The 16,579-nt window shown below is 43.3% G+C and overlaps 2 protein-coding genes across 7 annotated transcripts; both read left to right on the forward strand.

The window, feature by feature from the left end:
* Positions 1 to 948: 948 nt before the first annotated feature.
* LOC105898274 (glutathione hydrolase-like YwrD proenzyme) lies at positions 949 to 11,394 on the forward strand. 6 transcript variants are annotated; one of them, XM_042708879.1, is made up of 12 exons: positions 951 to 1,115; positions 1,634 to 1,737; positions 1,955 to 2,108; positions 2,377 to 2,530; positions 5,067 to 5,273; positions 6,248 to 6,400; positions 6,617 to 6,704; positions 6,866 to 7,037; positions 7,967 to 8,123; positions 8,621 to 8,791; positions 9,481 to 9,565; positions 10,762 to 11,394. In XM_042708879.1, the coding sequence occupies exons 2-12, from the start codon at positions 1,638 to 1,640 to the stop codon at positions 11,001 to 11,003; spliced, it is 1,683 nt and encodes a 560-aa protein (XP_042564813.1). In that variant the 5' UTR covers positions 951 to 1,115; positions 1,634 to 1,637; the 3' UTR covers positions 11,004 to 11,394. The 6 variants fall into 6 exon arrangements, with proteins under 6 accessions (XP_031431429.1, XP_042564813.1, XP_042564814.1 ...); XM_042708880.1 differs by having other exon boundaries at positions 1,638 to 1,737; XM_031575570.1 differs by lacking the exon at positions 951 to 1,115 and adding an exon at positions 1,122 to 1,595 and having other exon boundaries at positions 1,709 to 1,737.
* Positions 11,395 to 13,722: 2,328 nt separating this feature from the next.
* tm4sf18 (transmembrane 4 L six family member 18) lies at positions 13,723 to 16,304 on the forward strand. Its single transcript, XM_012825315.3, has 4 exons — positions 13,723 to 14,104; positions 14,833 to 14,904; positions 15,228 to 15,370; positions 15,483 to 16,304. Exons 1-4 carry the CDS (start codon positions 13,928 to 13,930, stop codon positions 15,679 to 15,681), a joined length of 591 nt encoding a protein of 196 aa, XP_012680769.1. The 5' UTR covers positions 13,723 to 13,927; the 3' UTR covers positions 15,682 to 16,304.
* Positions 16,305 to 16,579: the final 275 nt, after the last annotated feature.

Raw genomic sequence — 16,579 nt, forward strand, 5'->3', positions numbered from 1 at the left:
TTCAAAGAGGACTACCGTTCATTCGCCTAAGTTCGAGATCCATTTCTCTGCTCAGCAGACGAGCTGTCAATAGACATGAAAGAGCAGCTGAAGAGTGACAGTAGACTTAAGCATCTCCCCTATTTCGTCATTCTGGATAGCAATGATCAGCTTTGCGACATAGCCTTAAAAATGCCCCTCCTTTTCGCGTCGACATATTTGTGCCAGGCAGGCTTTTCAAGACTGACTGCGCTCAAAACTAAATACCGCAACCGCGCACAGATCGAGGATGACCTGAGGATATGTTTGTCAAACATTGCCCCAAGATTTGAGGACCTTTGCAGTGCAAAGCAGGCTTATGTCTCACATTGACAGACCTGTAGGATTTTTTTGTAAAGATCACAAGAGGCCCATAATAATAACAGTATCCAAATGATAGCAATAATAACACTAATTATTATTATGATAATAATACAATAATAATAATTGGTCGATAATCATTAATTATAATAATAATAACATAATGATGGTGATAATAATGAATAGCCTACTAATAGGCCTACTATTACTGATAATAATAATAACAATAATAATAATAATAAATAGTTATAATAATTATCTGTATGGGCCTAACAATAGCCTAACCTTGACATGTCAGGCCTATCAATAACAATATGCTATCTATCTATCTATCTATCTATATATGGTGGTGTAGTTGAGGGCGGTGGCGGCGGGCCGCGCGCTGGGGGGGCCCCAACTACCCCTAACCAGCTTTGGGGGGGCCCAGCTTGCAAAAGTTTGAGAACCCCTGGTCTAACTTGTACAAAACTGTACAAAAATCCCCTCACAATTCATAAACTTTCAAATTAGAAAATGAAATGAATGTTGAGAACTTCGACGTATTACGTACTGATGTGCTGCCTAATGTGCTAATAGGAAGATAATACATGTTGGTCTTATCTGTTTCGGAATACATATTAGGTTGTTCATACACTCTGGATTGACATTCCATTACCCACGTTCCACTGGCTAGCTAGCAGTGTTGTCGGGTTGAAACTGATGTATTTTGTGTTGTTTTGTTTTGCCTGTGCAGATCCTGCGTACATCGATGGTTTTTGTGTTTTTGTGTAATTCAGGTATGTTGCTCCAAGACTGAAGTGTGTGTGTTATATGTGTATTGTTATTAGATTATTCGTGCACTGTTTTATTTTACTGTGATTTCGTGTTGTTATAAAGAGATGGAGACAGAAACGGTATGTCTGTCTGCGATCCTGAATGTTGAATATGCTTATTACCAATGAATTGTCATTACATTACTACAAAATAATAAACATTCTCGATTTATTCTTTTTGTTATAAGCTACACGATGCCTGAACTATGTGAAATCGATGTCATATGTTTTCGATTGATCTTCCTGCCTAAAGCAATCGATAACAAAGATCGAAAATGTCTTCAGACTGCAAAGTGTTTGCTGATCGTTTCTCATGTAGTTGTAGCCATTAACTTACTATGTGGACATCCATTGACATAATACGTGTTGTTATATCCGCGCTGGACAGTTGTGGGAGACTATGGGTGGACACTAAGCAACACGTGCTCTTTGAGCGTTAATCCTGTAAGTTAAACACATCAAGTGGTTTTTGTTTATGTAAGGAAGATGTTGCCCGAGTTGACTTTTCCCTCCCGTCGTTCACCTGTGGTTTGTTTACATGGCTGCGTTGCTTCCAGTCAGTCGCTGGCTTCTGTCATCGGGATGGGTCAGTGCTCCCTCCACACAATAACACATGATCGTATACTTCCTCTCACCTTACTTTGCTCTCGTAAAGTAGTCTCGTAAAAGACACGCACTTATGCATGTCTTAATGCAACAATTTATGCGAACCGTTTCATTAACGTGTCTAAAATGCATTGTTCTGAATGATTTTTATGACGTTTAGCACAAGTAATCTCAGAACTTTTATTTGTACCCTGCAGGCATTCTCAAAAAAGGTGGCAACGCTGCAGACGCTGCTGTTGCTGTAGCTGCGGCCTTGAATGTGACAGAGCCTTGTAGCACAGGCATAGGAGGGGACAGCTTTTGCCTGTACTTTGATGCACGCACCGGGCATGTGCGTGGACTCAATGGAAGGTAAGTGGCATTTAATATGGCCTCTAAGTCGTGAGAAATGAACAGGGAACTATCTCATTCAGTCTGCATATGACTAATGCGTACTTAAGCACTGTCAAATGCATGCACACATACACAGATCCACAAACAAACTAACTGTGTTAGGACTACAGTTTAGGCCTCAATTATCCACTGTTGCATTTTCTGGAGTTTGAGAATGCACACAGGACAACCTCATATATGAAGACATACCAATGTGTTTCAGTGAATCTTTCCTCTCTGCCTCTAGTGGCCGCTCACCCAAGGCCCAGACCCTGGAACTGATGCAGAGCCGGGGCTACACAAAGGGCAGCCCCACTCCGCCCTTCCACGCCCTCAACATCACAGTGCCCGGAGCAGCTGCATGCTGGTGTGACACCATCCAGCTGTTTGGGAGCAAGAAGGTACCTCTATTTCTGTTTGCCCTCTACATCTCTTTCCACCTCTCTCTTTGCCATGTTGGCTGATTTGCATTATTTTCATAAGTAATAAAATGCAGAGCATGATGTTATGTAATTCCATAGCTGCATCAGTCAGGACCATCTTGCTAATGATGATTGAAAAGTATTTTTTAAAAGTCAGTTATTTATCAGTTTATCACTGACTTTATCAGTTATTAATCTTAATATTAAATTGAAAATAGAATAAAGCAAGCATTAGTGAAAACAATTATTCATTAAACTAAATTGTATCATATGTATCTAATTAAAGTTGACCTAAGAAAATGTGGTCAATTATTCATCAATGATTTCCTGTTTCACTGGAGTATACAAATTAGTTGACACAGGGCCCAAGTCATCCATCAAATGGGAAAGATTCAAGAGCACTCCACTGTAATAAGGCAAAAGTGTGTTGACATGCACAAATCAGGAAATGGATACAACAATAGCTGCTCAACTTAAAAGGCCAACAGTTTTTTTTAAGATATTCAAAACTATCATGAACCAGCCTGTAAGATGACAAAAGGCTATTTTGTCAGCAGACACAGTGAGGACGATGGTCAGAGAAGTAAAAAAAAAAATCTCCAAAGACCACAGTTTCAGAATTACAGAGATTGGTAGCATCTTAGGGTCACTGGGTCCTCAAATCCACCATTAGATATCGCCTCCATGCCAGCAAACCGTTTGGACGGAATGGCAGAATGAAGCCTTTCTTATCTTCTCGTCAATCAATCAATCAAACTTTATTTGTACGGCACATTTCATACCAGGAGGTAACACAATGCGCCTCACAGAAGGAAAAATGGGTGGGGGTTACAAACACTTGTAAAGACACACAGATTTTCCAGAGATAAATAAACAGGAAATGACGTACTAACCACACTCGTCACAAGCACAAGCACCTGGAGTTTGCCAGACGCCACTGGAACTTTAACTGGGACAGGGTGCTATGGTCAGACAAAACAAAAATCGAGTTCTTTGACTCCAAAAACTCAAGGTGGGTTTGGCGTAGAAATAAAACACTTAACAGTCATAAAGCACTTAATACCAAGTGTTGAAAATGGTGGAGGGTTTGTGATGTTGTGGGGCTGTTTCTCTTCTAGCATGACAACGATCCAAATCACACATCAAAATCCTTAAAAGAATATGTCAAATGAACACTTTTGTCATGGCCACCCCAGTCCCCTGACCTAAATCCAGTTGAAAATCTGTGGGTGGAGCTCAAGTAGAGAGCCCAAGAGAAGACCCAAGATCTGGAGAGATTCTGCACTGAGGAAGAGTCGAATCCCTTCCTTTTGTTCTCAACTCAGACATTACAAGAGAAGACTCAGTGCTGTTCTGTTGGCAAAAGGGGGTTGTACAAAATACTAAATATGGGAGTACCAGTTATGTATTGTAAAATGTATTTTGGGGAAATTTCATCAGCCATTTTTCACTCGTATTACATACGGGTGCCAATGATTCTGGAGGACACTGTACATGTATAGTATACTGTTTTTGTTAAAACAGCTCTGACTACGTGTAATTGATCATAATCTGCACAGCCCAATACTTTGACCCTTCTGTGCCACCCATAGTGATGTCAGTGCACTTTTAATCCTAGATGTTCCTACAGATACTGCCTTTATCTTTTCAGATAGGATAAGGGAGCAATATCTTTGGGACACCCCTTAGTGGGAGTTTCTCTCTTTCATTACTGTAGGCATAGTAAGAAGTGAGGGTGTGTGCTGTGAGGGTCAAATGAGAGCGTGTGTGTTTATGGTTGTCTTGTTAACAGGCTGTGACAAAGGGTGTCTTACATCCTGAAGCCTTTAAATGGTGAGGGTGAATATACAATGACGTGGCTGGAGCTGTCAATGCACTCTCTGTGACAATGGTTGAATTTCGACCCAGGAAGGTCTCCTCCCATGTGTTTTCGGGGCCCGTGGCCACGTTTACGGTGAAGAACGTGTGGTCTTCCTGGTTGGCCTTCACCAGTGGAGAACTCTTGTTTGAAATATTCCCTTCTGAGGAATGACAAACGAGAGTGACCCTGTTATTTTAAGCTTCTTCGCTCACGAGTCTGACTAATTTCCCAGTCGCCCGTGACGAGTATTCAGGGGCGTTGCCATACAGTCTCCTGAAATGGATTTGGCATTGTTTCCTATTTGTTTGTTTCCCCTTTTAGTCAGTTTTAGCTAAGTAGCTGAGTAATGTTTGTGGTAATAATAATCAAAGCACATCCTTAGAAGCTCATGTGGTTTATGATGATATAGAAAGTGTAGATTAAACAGTAAATGTTTAAAAGGTTTAAAGTAAAGATTTGTTTTCATTCCATTGGTATGTGAAAACTTTGTATGTTATTAGCTGATAGGTCTATGGAATCAGGTGTAAGGATGTGGACTTTTGTGTGAAAAAGATTTGTCCATACTAAATAATTCATCCATCTGAGTTATTTTGGGTGGGTCGGGAAGTGATATGGCTACATGATTTTTTTTGGTCTGTGTGTGAAATCCGGCAGCTCTCCCTGGCTGATATTCTGGAGCCAGCATGTGACTTGGCCAGTGGGGGATTCCCAGTCGCCGAGGTCACCGCGTACGCGTGGGCCAAGTGGACAAAGGCGATGAGGGAAGTGGGCAGGGAGCTGGGTGGGGACTTCCTCCCCAACAACCAGCCACCCAAACATGGTCAGGTGGTCACCAACCCAGGTCTGGCTCAGACATTCCAGGTAACTGTGAGTTGGCTCTGATTTCAAACCCAGTTTAGTGTGTGTGCAGTACCCAAAGGGAAAGGGATACAAATGTTTTGCTGGTACAGTGTATTGTACACATAGCCTGAGGTTTCACAAATGTCTGGTACAGGCCACCTTCTCAGATTAACTGACACATTTTTACAAATACTGCCTTCGTGCTTGAAAAACCAAAGACATTTGAAGATGTGTGGGTGGTTTCTGGCTGTATACATTTCCAATGTCTCCCAGTCTCATTACCCTTAAAGAAAGCAATGCTGCCTATTCCAATTGTAATGTAGTATATAATATATATATATAATATATTAGAATATAGTATACTACTGTATATCTCATGTCATGGAAGCAATGAATGTAAGAAGCAATACATGTTCCACAGTTGTAATGAATGTCCTGTGGAAACACTATAGCCCACCCTCTTATGGAGCATGCCTGCCTCCGAGTTAATGTCAACTGAAAGTTATCTCGCAGAATGAAAATCAATGTATGCGAGCCATGCGTGGTAATACAAACAGTCTGAGTCTCAGTGGAACGACCGCTAGTTTCTATGGCACCTGTTCCACATTCACTCACCATGAGCTACTGGGGGCTTTGCTTTTGACGTCAAACATGGATGATACATGGCAGTAGTCACGGCCAACCCTTAGTGATAATGTGACCGATCGATACACACAGTGGCCCCAGTGTTGCCAGGGGAAGGGCTTGCGTGATACACAGAGGCTGCTTTATGTTATCATAGTGGGGATAATTTGAACAACATGCATGCATAAGATGTGCAGTACATATGGAAATAAGTCATTGTATTCAGGCATCAGGGCACACAGGGAATTCTGCACCGGTGTGTTTGCCTTGCTTTTGTTCACGTCTGTACCCTGATTGTGTATAATGTAAATGTCCAACGCAAAGGTTTGCATTGACCGTAGAGTGTTTTTTGCATTTGGATGAATGCGTAGGAGATTTCCCACCAAGGGAAAGATGGTTTCTATGCCGGCAGGATAGCAGAGGCCATAGTGGAGGTGATACGAGAGAATGGTGGCGTGATGAGCCTGGAGGACCTCAGGAGCCACACCAGCACAGAGATCACGCCCATCTTCACTGACTACAAGGTACATACGCTGCCCAGGGGTCTGGCCTGCCCTTCCCTCATTTTGGCAGTTTTACACCCCACTCACATGCCTACAATCAGACCAGCCTTCCCTAGATTTCTTTTATGACTGCTGACTGACTGAGAATTAATAGAATTTATTTAATCCATTTTACATATTTTATCTGTTTGTTTGTTTGTTTGTTTGTTTTACTTACTTTCTTTACTATTTTGTCAGACAGTGAGACTATGGGAGGTTCCACCAAATGGCCAAGGGATGGCAGCTCTTATTGCCCTTAATATTTTGGAAAATTTCCCAATAAAAGGTAGTACTTTGAAATATACCAACATGCCCATTTCGGTTATGACAAGAAGATATATGGAGTTTAAAAGGGTTTGATTTTGGGGGGGGGGGGGTTCTGTCTGTTATACTGTTGTTATGCAGAGGAGCACATTTTCTTAAAAAAACTGGCCTGCTCATGCACAGGAATGAATCACAACAGTGCAGACTACCTGCACCTTCTGGTGGAGGCATTTAAGCTCAGCTTGGCAGACACCACCCACTTCAACGCAGACCCTGCCCATGTGAATGTCCCCCTGGAGGGACTTCTGGCCAAAGACTACAGTCAGCAACGCGCCCAGCTCATTCAGATGGACAGGTGCGGTCAACACCAGCTGAGTGGTTCTCCAGGCATGAAATAAGCATTAGAGATTTTCATTACAAGCAAGTGGGGGCACACATTGTAAAACCACTAGACCATACGAAGCATGCCTGATAAAGCTACTCGATCATTAGAAGTCCAGTGTGAATTGATGGGAGGGTGTGTTCACAGCCGTGTCTTTCGTTCAGTGGATGAGATTGGTCATGCCAAACAAGTGAGAGGTGAGCTGAGGAAGTGAATGAGCAGTAACCCCCAAATGAATTATTCAGCTATACTTATTCAAGTAAAATATGCGTAGCGTACTTCATGCATAGGATCTCTGAAATGCCACCACTGCATGAGGCGTAGCGTAACGTTGCCCAACCCTGCAATTACTCTGTCTGTCTGTCCGTGCCAGGTACCAGCCAGTGTTGGGTACAGTGTGCTTACTTTAGATAGGACTGTTTACCCAACCCCTCCCCAGGCTCAGGAACACCCACACACCCCCCAACCCTCCCCAACCAGTGCTGTCTGTGTGTGAAAGAGAAAGAGAGAGTGTGTTTATTGATCTGTCGTAAAACTGTAGACTTTAGACTCCCAGATTGCCATCACAAATACAGCCAGCTCATTCTTTCTGCTAACTTTGCCGTCCAAAATATTTCAGTGTGGTTTGAAGGCCTACATTCTCAGGAAGGTTACAATGATAAAATTGCACTCATATTATGGCCCAAACCATGTCTTTCTAATGCCAGATTTAATATTCTCTGCTACTACAACTACTGCTAAAAACAAATTATACCGGAAATTATACCATTTCAGGGAAAAATATTGCCCAAGTAGCATTTTTTTGGCTGCTTATTGACAGTAAGTGTATCTAAAAACAGAGCATCATTCAAATGCGATGTATGACCAACTCCTAGAAAGCCTTCACTTGCATTCCTCCTCAGGGCAAGGGCTAGCAAAGAGCCGGGGATACCCAGAGGAAGTGAGACGGTGTATTTCTCCGTGGTGGACGGGGAAGGCAACGCCTGCTCTTTCGTCAACAGCAACTACATGGGCTTCGGGACAGGGCTAGTGCCCAAATGCTGTGGGTTTTCTCTCCACGTAAGCACCCACTGATGTCTGTTTGAGCCTATTGATGTCATGATTTGGACCTGATGGTGGTCAAAGGCAATGATTTTATTGTTAGTTTTACTGTTAGTCCTAAAAATGGACCTTGTGATCCTGTAATGGATGTTCACAGTCTATGAGAAGGATGTACTCTTATTGGTGTTTCCACTGGGCTTCCCTTTCATAGTTGATGATTAACAACCCTGGCTGTTCATTAACATTTTTTATTGATTTTGACATTTGAATGACTTCTTTGTTCATTTTGAGAAGCTATCTTCTATGGGTCAATTTCATCACTGCAATATACCCAAACCTCGGAATGGAAGTTAATTATTTTTAACATCACGCAAAGAGACGCCCAGAAAACATGTAAAAGATTAGGCTTAGTAGGTGAGGGGTGGGGGGGCACTTCCTGTTTTCAACATGAAATATTGCCAGTGGTCCAGTCCTCCACTGACCTCTCCTCTCCCCTCCTCCCTTCCTGCTTGCAGAACAGAGGTGCTCACTTCTCCATGGATGCTAACCATGCTAACTGCATAGGCCCAGAGAAGAGGCCCTACCAGACCATCATCCCAGCCCTGCTGACGGAGGCCAGCTCCAACCGACTGCTTTGCTCGTTCGGGGTGATGGGGGCCTTCATGCAGCCCCAGGGGCATGTTCAGGTGGTGTGGCGCAGCTCTGCCTTTCTACCAGTGGGTGGTGCTGCAGCACGAGTCTCGCTCCTGTTGGATAATTTTTTCCCCCCATATACTGTTAAGAGCTGTACAGACATTAAATTAAATCAACGTGGATTAGTGGTGAAAGTGGCAGAAAGTGCAGAAAGACATAGTTTCAGTGCTTAGGGAAATTATCACGTATGTGTTCTGTTTGTGCAGAGAAAGCCAGGTGTAGTAGATGAAGGCTCTTTCAAATCTCTCATGTAATACTGGAGATATTTCAATAGTATAATGCAAGCTGGTAGTATAGCTTTGTGTTATGCATCCTTATTTGAGTTTTTCTACTTAAAAGTGTGTACTGGGAGCGAGTGTTTGTTTTGTCCCATGACGTATCTGTCACCATATTTGCATGGATTACAGGTGCAGAGCGGTATACTGCATGATGCGAAGATAAGGCTGGACATGATGTGCTTCACACTAGGCTACACTCACCCCAATTCATGACACTTCTATCTTCACTCCTCAGTATAGACGTATTGATAGAATGTGTTGCTATGTTCCCATGCGTGCAGTACCATAATGGTTGCGATTAAATGGAAACCCCGTTGAAATTGTTGACACAATATAAACTCTAACAAACTCTCATGATTAAATTGAAAGTGTTGAAATGTGTCAACTCTTGAATGTGTTTGCAGGTGTTACTCAACATGCTGGAGTTTGGGATGAACCCCCAGCAGGCTCTGGACGCCCCACGTGTGTTTGTGCAGTATGATGCAGCCTGTAAGTCCTGCTCGGCCCAGTCCCAGAAACAATCGCAGGCCAACGGTTGTGCGCGGGGGGGGGGGATGTTTGATCGCCATTGTTTCTGTGCAAATGCTGGTCCTGTGACAGACAGAGGGCAAATCCCTTTCTCACATGCCCCGAGGCTCCTGAGTTCAGCTGGGTACTTTACCAGAGTAACTTTAACCCCACTGGCTCTTCTCAAACTCAAGTCATTGATGTCAGAGATTGATGTGAATAGTAAGGAAGAGCCATACTGGTACTGAGGCAGACCTGTAGCTTGTGCACTTAGAAGTAATCAGTGATGTGGACTTAGAAGTCATCAGTGATGTGGGTTTACCGGAGAGCAGGAAGTGCCCAGAAGCACAGCATTGGTTAAAGAGACTTGCAACAGTGTGTTGTGTTGTGTCTGTGGACTTCAGTAATACGGATTAGGGGATTTGTGCAGAGGCCCTTCGTGTTTACACTTTATGCTCCAGGTTGTTTACTGTTCCAGAGGTATCATGTGCACATACCAAGCTAGATGCACAAATGTATACAGCATGATCTGTGGGGTATGCGCAGAGACCTCTAGCATAGCTGATGGGCTTCTGTGGTATTTTTATTAGATTTAGTCATTTTTATGAAGTGCGGCATTTGTCCTGTAGGGACTGTATTTTACTGTGTTGGTCATCTGTGACTAATAATATGATAATGTTGACATTATTTGACATAGGCAGCCCAGTCATATTTTACCCTTTACATGTTGATATTTCTGTTACCCGGCAGTGACTGTTAATTGAGCTGCTCTGCTATAGTCATTTATATTGTACTCTACTTCAGCAGAAGATGGTCTAGTGTGGGTGTTATGTGTTCGCCCACTCTATTCAAAAACATAGTTATGTAAGTGCTCTGTTGACTTGTGCAGTAGGGAACACAGTCTCTGTGTGCTATGTTCTCTTACCAACCCGTAGTTAATATGTTCTGTATAATATACTGCATATCTATATACGTATCTACTATATTCTATAAAATGGATATCCATATATCTAATATATTCTGTTGAAATGTGTATCTACATATCTGATATATTATGATATAGAATGCATATCATGTTCTGTAATTCCTAATAATATTCATATATATATATATATATATGTGTGTGTGTTTGCGTGTGTGTGTGTGTGTGTGTTCGGGTGTGTTTTGGGGTTGTGCAGCTCAGCAGTGGCAGCTCAGCTTGGAGACTGGAGTAGAGGAGAGAGTTGCGGAGGAGCTGAGGAGGCGGGGCCACGCAGTACACTGGCCAGTGGCAGGCCACGACCGGGCGCAGTTCGGCAGGGGTCAGGTCATCAGCATCGGAGCCTGGTGGGACCCTGCCTCGCCGCCCTCTGACCCCACTCACAGGGTGCTCTGGGCAGGCTCAGACCCCAGGGCCGATGGGTGTGCTGTGGGCTACTAGATCTGCGTTCACATGGAGAGGCTTAGCCCCTAGAGGGTTTATATGCTCCGAGGTGGAGAGAGTTGGGCACGTGCGCCGAAGCTATGCACTACAATGCTGTGCGTGTATTCTCTGCACCAAACAATGTGCAGTTTTAACCTTTTTCATGAAGAAAGAATCATGCTGCAATATTATGCATTCAATTACTGGCAATTATAAAAATTTAAATTATGAATAAAATGTGTAAATAAACTTATACAAAAAATAAGTTTTAAGGAGAAAAAGGCTTAAGAATTTCTTGATATTCTGTGTGAATAGTTTTATGTTAAACTTTTCAGAGCTACTTTTGAATGAAATCATTCATTTTGTCAAGTTACTTTTACAGTGATAAATACATCCAGATTTCTTACCACAAATGTTGGTTCTGTGTTTTTCGGAATGAAACGATTTCTCAAGCAACCGTACATAATCTTCCATGCTATTTTTAAGATGACATTTAAAAAGAAAGACTCTCTGAAGACAACTAAACCATTTCACGACCATCTGTACAGTATTTGTTGGAATACATGAATGGGGATTTTATTTAAACTCTGATGAAAGGACATATTGTGATGGATGACCAACTTGTTCCCTACTAAATTCTCTTTTGTTTTGTCCCTGACTGACTGAATGACGTTCATAATCTTAGGATGGGATATACTAGAAAGGCCTTAAGTGGAATAGTTGAGCCACTTCCCCTTCGAAGATACTAATGTTCATCACTATTGATTTGGATGACTCATGCCAACGTTTATCAAGACTTTGGAATTTCGCTATGAATTCCCGAGTTGTGAAATAGGCAAGGGGAGAGTTGGAACGTCGGGTGAACTTCTGACCCCTCTGACTCATTCCCATTCTCCACTTTCCTTTTCATTCTTACTTTTTTTTCCCGCTTTTTTTTTGTACACAGAAAAAGCCAAGCCCAGGTTTGGACTGAACCACTGGAAAACCATTTCATGTCCAAACCTTTTATCAGCTTCACCCAGACCCCGTTAGTTGAAGGTGGTCTCAAGGGTGTAATTTCTCTCTTTCTGGTGAGGTTCTATCAGGGGGTTCCTAACTAGCGTCCTGGTACAGACACACCACAGGCTGGGAGTGAACCCTCCCTTAATGCTTTATCTTTATCTTTATCTCTAAGTTATTTATAGACAGAAGAGGCTAACGCCCAACTGTCAACTTTAAACCACAACAATGAGGAACCATTCACTGCAATTATGAAACCTTTAGACTCCCTCAATATTTCCACTCAACTCATCTGCTTCACCCACACCCAAAGCAAGAGCAATTATTCTCATTCACATTGTATCTAGACTGGAATCTGATTCTGCAGCCCATAAACAACAGCCCACTCAAGCCCTCTGCACTCGCCTGCATTGTACTGTGGATTTTTATCGTATTATGGTCTTTTTTTCCTATGGGTCACAGGCATAGTTCTGTTGCTCAAATCCCCTCGCTGAATACGTTTTGTCAGCAATTACCATGAAAGCCAGCTGTATTTTCCAAGGAAAGTGAATAAACATTTGTGGGGCTTATGTAATCTATTCAGCCAGGGCAGAGTTTTTGCTCATTAGCCAGGCTTTTTTTTGCTTCATTATGCCGGCTTACTGATGAGGGTAATCCAGGCTCATGGCCACTTGAGCAAACCTGGCCGTCGGACATTCCATTCCATTGAATATGTACCTGTTTGTCAATAAAACAGTGGACATGTAGCTCGTGACTGCAATATCATACCTTGGCTGTTGTATAGTTGGATTAGAAAGGGCCTGTTTGGACACACACAGGTGTAGTGTGTGGTGTGCACCTGTGAGGTTGGGAAACACCTCTGCTCTGTCATGTGTGACAGTCTGATGCCATCTTCTGTTGTGCGGGAGAAGTGTGTCCACAGCTTGGTGATCATCAGTCTGCTGGGCTGGTTCATCTTGGTCATAACATACAATGTCACTGAAGTTCCTTTAAAAATGTCGTTGCACTCAGACACTGACTAAATACTTTATGACTGCATGTATGCTCGTATATAACATATGCATATACTCTTTTGGGGGGGTCCTAGTGTTTCTACCATTAGCTAGCCCTTGTATTAATTAGGGTTAAAAAAAAAGTTAAATATGAAGTTATCTGAAATAAGAGTTTTCTGAAAAAAGTGCAAAGTGTCATGCAAATCAGGGACCAGACATCGACTGCAACTTGTTTGTGAGAGAGCAATTATGAGTATTAGATGTAAGTACTGTCTTGTGTACCCAGAGGAGCTGTGGGAAAGCACATGCTCTGTGTTCTGTCACTCTGCCCTGGGGATTCATCCTTTCTGCTTGAATGCTTCCTCTCTTTTCCTCTACCCTCCCTTGTCCACCCTCTCTGTCTTCTCCCTCATGTTCCACTCTCTCTCTCTCTCCTCTCTGTCTCTTTCTCTCTCTGTCCCTTTCTCTCTCTCTCCTCTCTCTCTGTCCCTTTCTCTCTCTCCCATTCTCTCTCTCTCTGTCCCTTTCTCTCTCTCTCCCATTCTCTCTCTCTCCCCTTCTCTCTCTCTCCTCTCTCTATCCCTTTCTCTCTCTCTCCTCTCTCTCTCTCCCTTTCTCTCTCTTTTCTCTCTCTCTCTGAAAGAGAGCCCCCTCTAGCCCCCTCCCTTCTCTCCTCTCTGTGGAAAGAGTCACACTCGAGCCTCTCACCCCTCTTCCGCCTGTGGGGGTCACTCTGCCCAGAATGGAACCTGTTGCGTCATATCCCTAGTCCCTCAGTCTAAGACTCAGGAGGTGGAGAGTCCACTTAAAAACCTACACACTCTCCTCAGCCCTCGCAGTTTCCTTCCTGGATTACAGCAGTGGACAGACCCTGGGAGAGCCCTTTTTTCTCTCCTCGCCTCTCCTCCTTTCTTTTCTCTCTCTCTCTGTCTCTCTCCACGTACAAGAGTAATGTGCTCCTTTGGTTTTGCCCGATCCATGGGCTTTGCCCTCATCCCCTTGGCGATCTGCTGCATCGCGGCCAACGTTCTTCTGTTTTTTCCCGGAGGGGCCATGAACTATGTGCAGGACGGTCACATCTCTTGGTACCCATGGCTTTTCATGGGCGTGGGTGGAGGAGGTGTAGCGGTAAGTGGATAAATGTTTGATACGTGTTTTAACATGGCGAAGGGTTTGGGCTTCAGCTCTGTCTGGTTTGTTGTACTGTGCTGTCGGCTGCTCTCTAAGAGCGTCCTTGAGTTTCAGTGGCCCTTTAGATGTTTTTGTAAGAGATATGAGTTTTAAAGTGTTAACCCTGAGAAGACCATGTCCTCAGCCTAGGCTGTTTATATATCCACTATTTCATTACGTTACTGTTCATTTTGATATCTTTGTGAACTTATTAACTTAGGGATTTTTTTTCCCCTGTGTGATGATTAAAAGGCACAATAAATGTAGCTTGATAGTTCAATATATACATTTTTTTTGTAAATTCAAATAATGTTTTAAATCTGTAAATCTTGGTAATATGACAACGAATCACACATATTTTTCAAGACAAAATGGTTGTTAACATTTCACCAGAATTATGTGTGGAAGAGCATGAGATAGCTGAGAAACAAACTAGCGTGTTGTCTCCCGACGTCAGTGTCACAGAGAGAGGATGTTTGTGGTGGATGTGTTTCCTTTGGATGAGATCATGAACTGAGTTTCTAAGAGTGAAGGGCTTTGAGCTAAATATCCTCTCTCTCTCTGCCCCCCCCCTCCCTCCCTGTATCTCTCTTTCCATGACTCTCTTCTTGTCTTTCCCATTGTTTCTCATCCTCTCATCTCCCATTTGTCTTTCCCTCTCTCTCTCTCTCTCTCTCTCTCTGTAGGTCTTCCTGCCTGCAGCTGTATTCCTGAGCATGGGGAAATGTGCTGCCAGCTGTGTCACTGATAGCTGTGCTGTGAGTAGTTATTGACTTCAGTGTGTCAGTGTGTGTGTATGTGTTTGTTTGTGGGGCAGGTGATCATGTATGCACTGACGTCCAACCTCCACCATTTCATTTCAACCTAAGTGAGCCGTTGGTGGAGTGCGGAGGGGCTTTGAACCTCATCTGTCCCAGTCAGTGTGTGAAGCAAACACTTTCACACCCAGCCTCCCTGGTGAGGAGGCCGCAGCTGCGCCTGGGGGCCACTGTGGGCCTTCTTGCATCCTGCTGCTGGGGCCCAGCTGATCCTGACTGACCTCTGAACTCTGACGCTCTCCTTTTGTTTGCTTGTGACACAGATGTGCAGCTCGGTGCTGGCCTCGCTCGTGGGACTGGCTGGCTCCAGCTATTGCTTTGTTGTGTCGGCCTTGGCTTTGCTCAAGGGCCCCTACTGCTTCACCCTGATGGGATGGTCATACCCTTTCGAGAATGACAGTGGAAAGTACGTGCTTGAGCAACATCTCTTTCTTACTCAGCTGTTTGAGGCACTTCTATCAAATGTGTGACATGTAGTCATGTGTGACTGACGTGTGTGACTGTCCTTCCCCACACAGCTACTTGTTCAACAGGGATACCTGGTCTTCGTGCATCCAGCCTTCAAACATTGTGCAGTGGGACGTCACTCTGCTGTCCATCCTGCTGGGTCTTAGTGTCCTGGAGTTCATCATCTTGTTTCTACAGCTGGTGAATGGGGTGGTGAACGCTGTGTGCCGACCCTGCTGCTACAAGCAAGAGTACAGCCTCAATGCCTGAGCCTAATCCACCGTCCTGTTAGCCAGCCAGAATCTGTGAGGAGGTGGGGGTGGCGGGGGTCCACACGATTTAATGAGCCTCTCTACTCTGTTCTTCAGACCTTTTCTGTAAGCTTGTGATCCATAGTTCTTATTCCAGGCATTTCTTGGACTTTTGGACCCCCCCACACACCGCCACACCCCCAACACAGATACGACTGTCCGCATAAAGGCCAAATGCACATGAGATGTTGTAATTGGAACGACTTCTCAGTAATTATCAACCTCTTCTGTTGGCTTCCTCTATCAGTTTGAGGGGGGAGAACTATTTTCAGTATTCACTCCATTCACTGTATTAGAAATGAAGGTAGACATCACAGGTGAATTTCATGGAGTTTTTCCCAAGGCAAGCCAAGGCATATTCACCTTGTGATATCCACAGCTCATTTTATTCAAGAAAACGTTTTTTGTATGATGTTCTGTTTGTTTTGTATTCTTGTTTCTCATTTTTAAGAGTCAAAGACAATGTATTGTAACTTATTTTTTAAATTCTTGATGTTAGATGTGTCGAAATGTACAATATTTTTATAATGTTTATGCTGTCGAATTAAATAAATATTTTCAGTCCTTGCATACAATTCAAAAGATGGGCTGTGAACTTTGTGTGTTTATGATTAACAAAATCACTTAAACCGTAAAATTACACACATTGAATACTGATATACATACTGAATATAAAGATTTAACCACGGAGTTCAGTTGCCTAACAGAGCCAAGTTTCAGACTCAAAGCTCCGACTTTAAAACGCACTGATGTTGTTTGAAATCCTCTGTATTTGCACACAACTTTCCAGCATGAAGCAAAAAATCTATGCGGATTCTGGAATGTCTCCGCTTACACAACAGGCACAGTTGGCAAGA

Source organism: Clupea harengus, chromosome 10, assembly GCF_900700415.2.
Source record: "Clupea harengus chromosome 10, Ch_v2.0.2, whole genome shotgun sequence".
In the NCBI taxonomy this organism is placed as follows: domain Eukaryota; kingdom Metazoa; phylum Chordata; class Actinopteri; order Clupeiformes; family Clupeidae; genus Clupea; species Clupea harengus.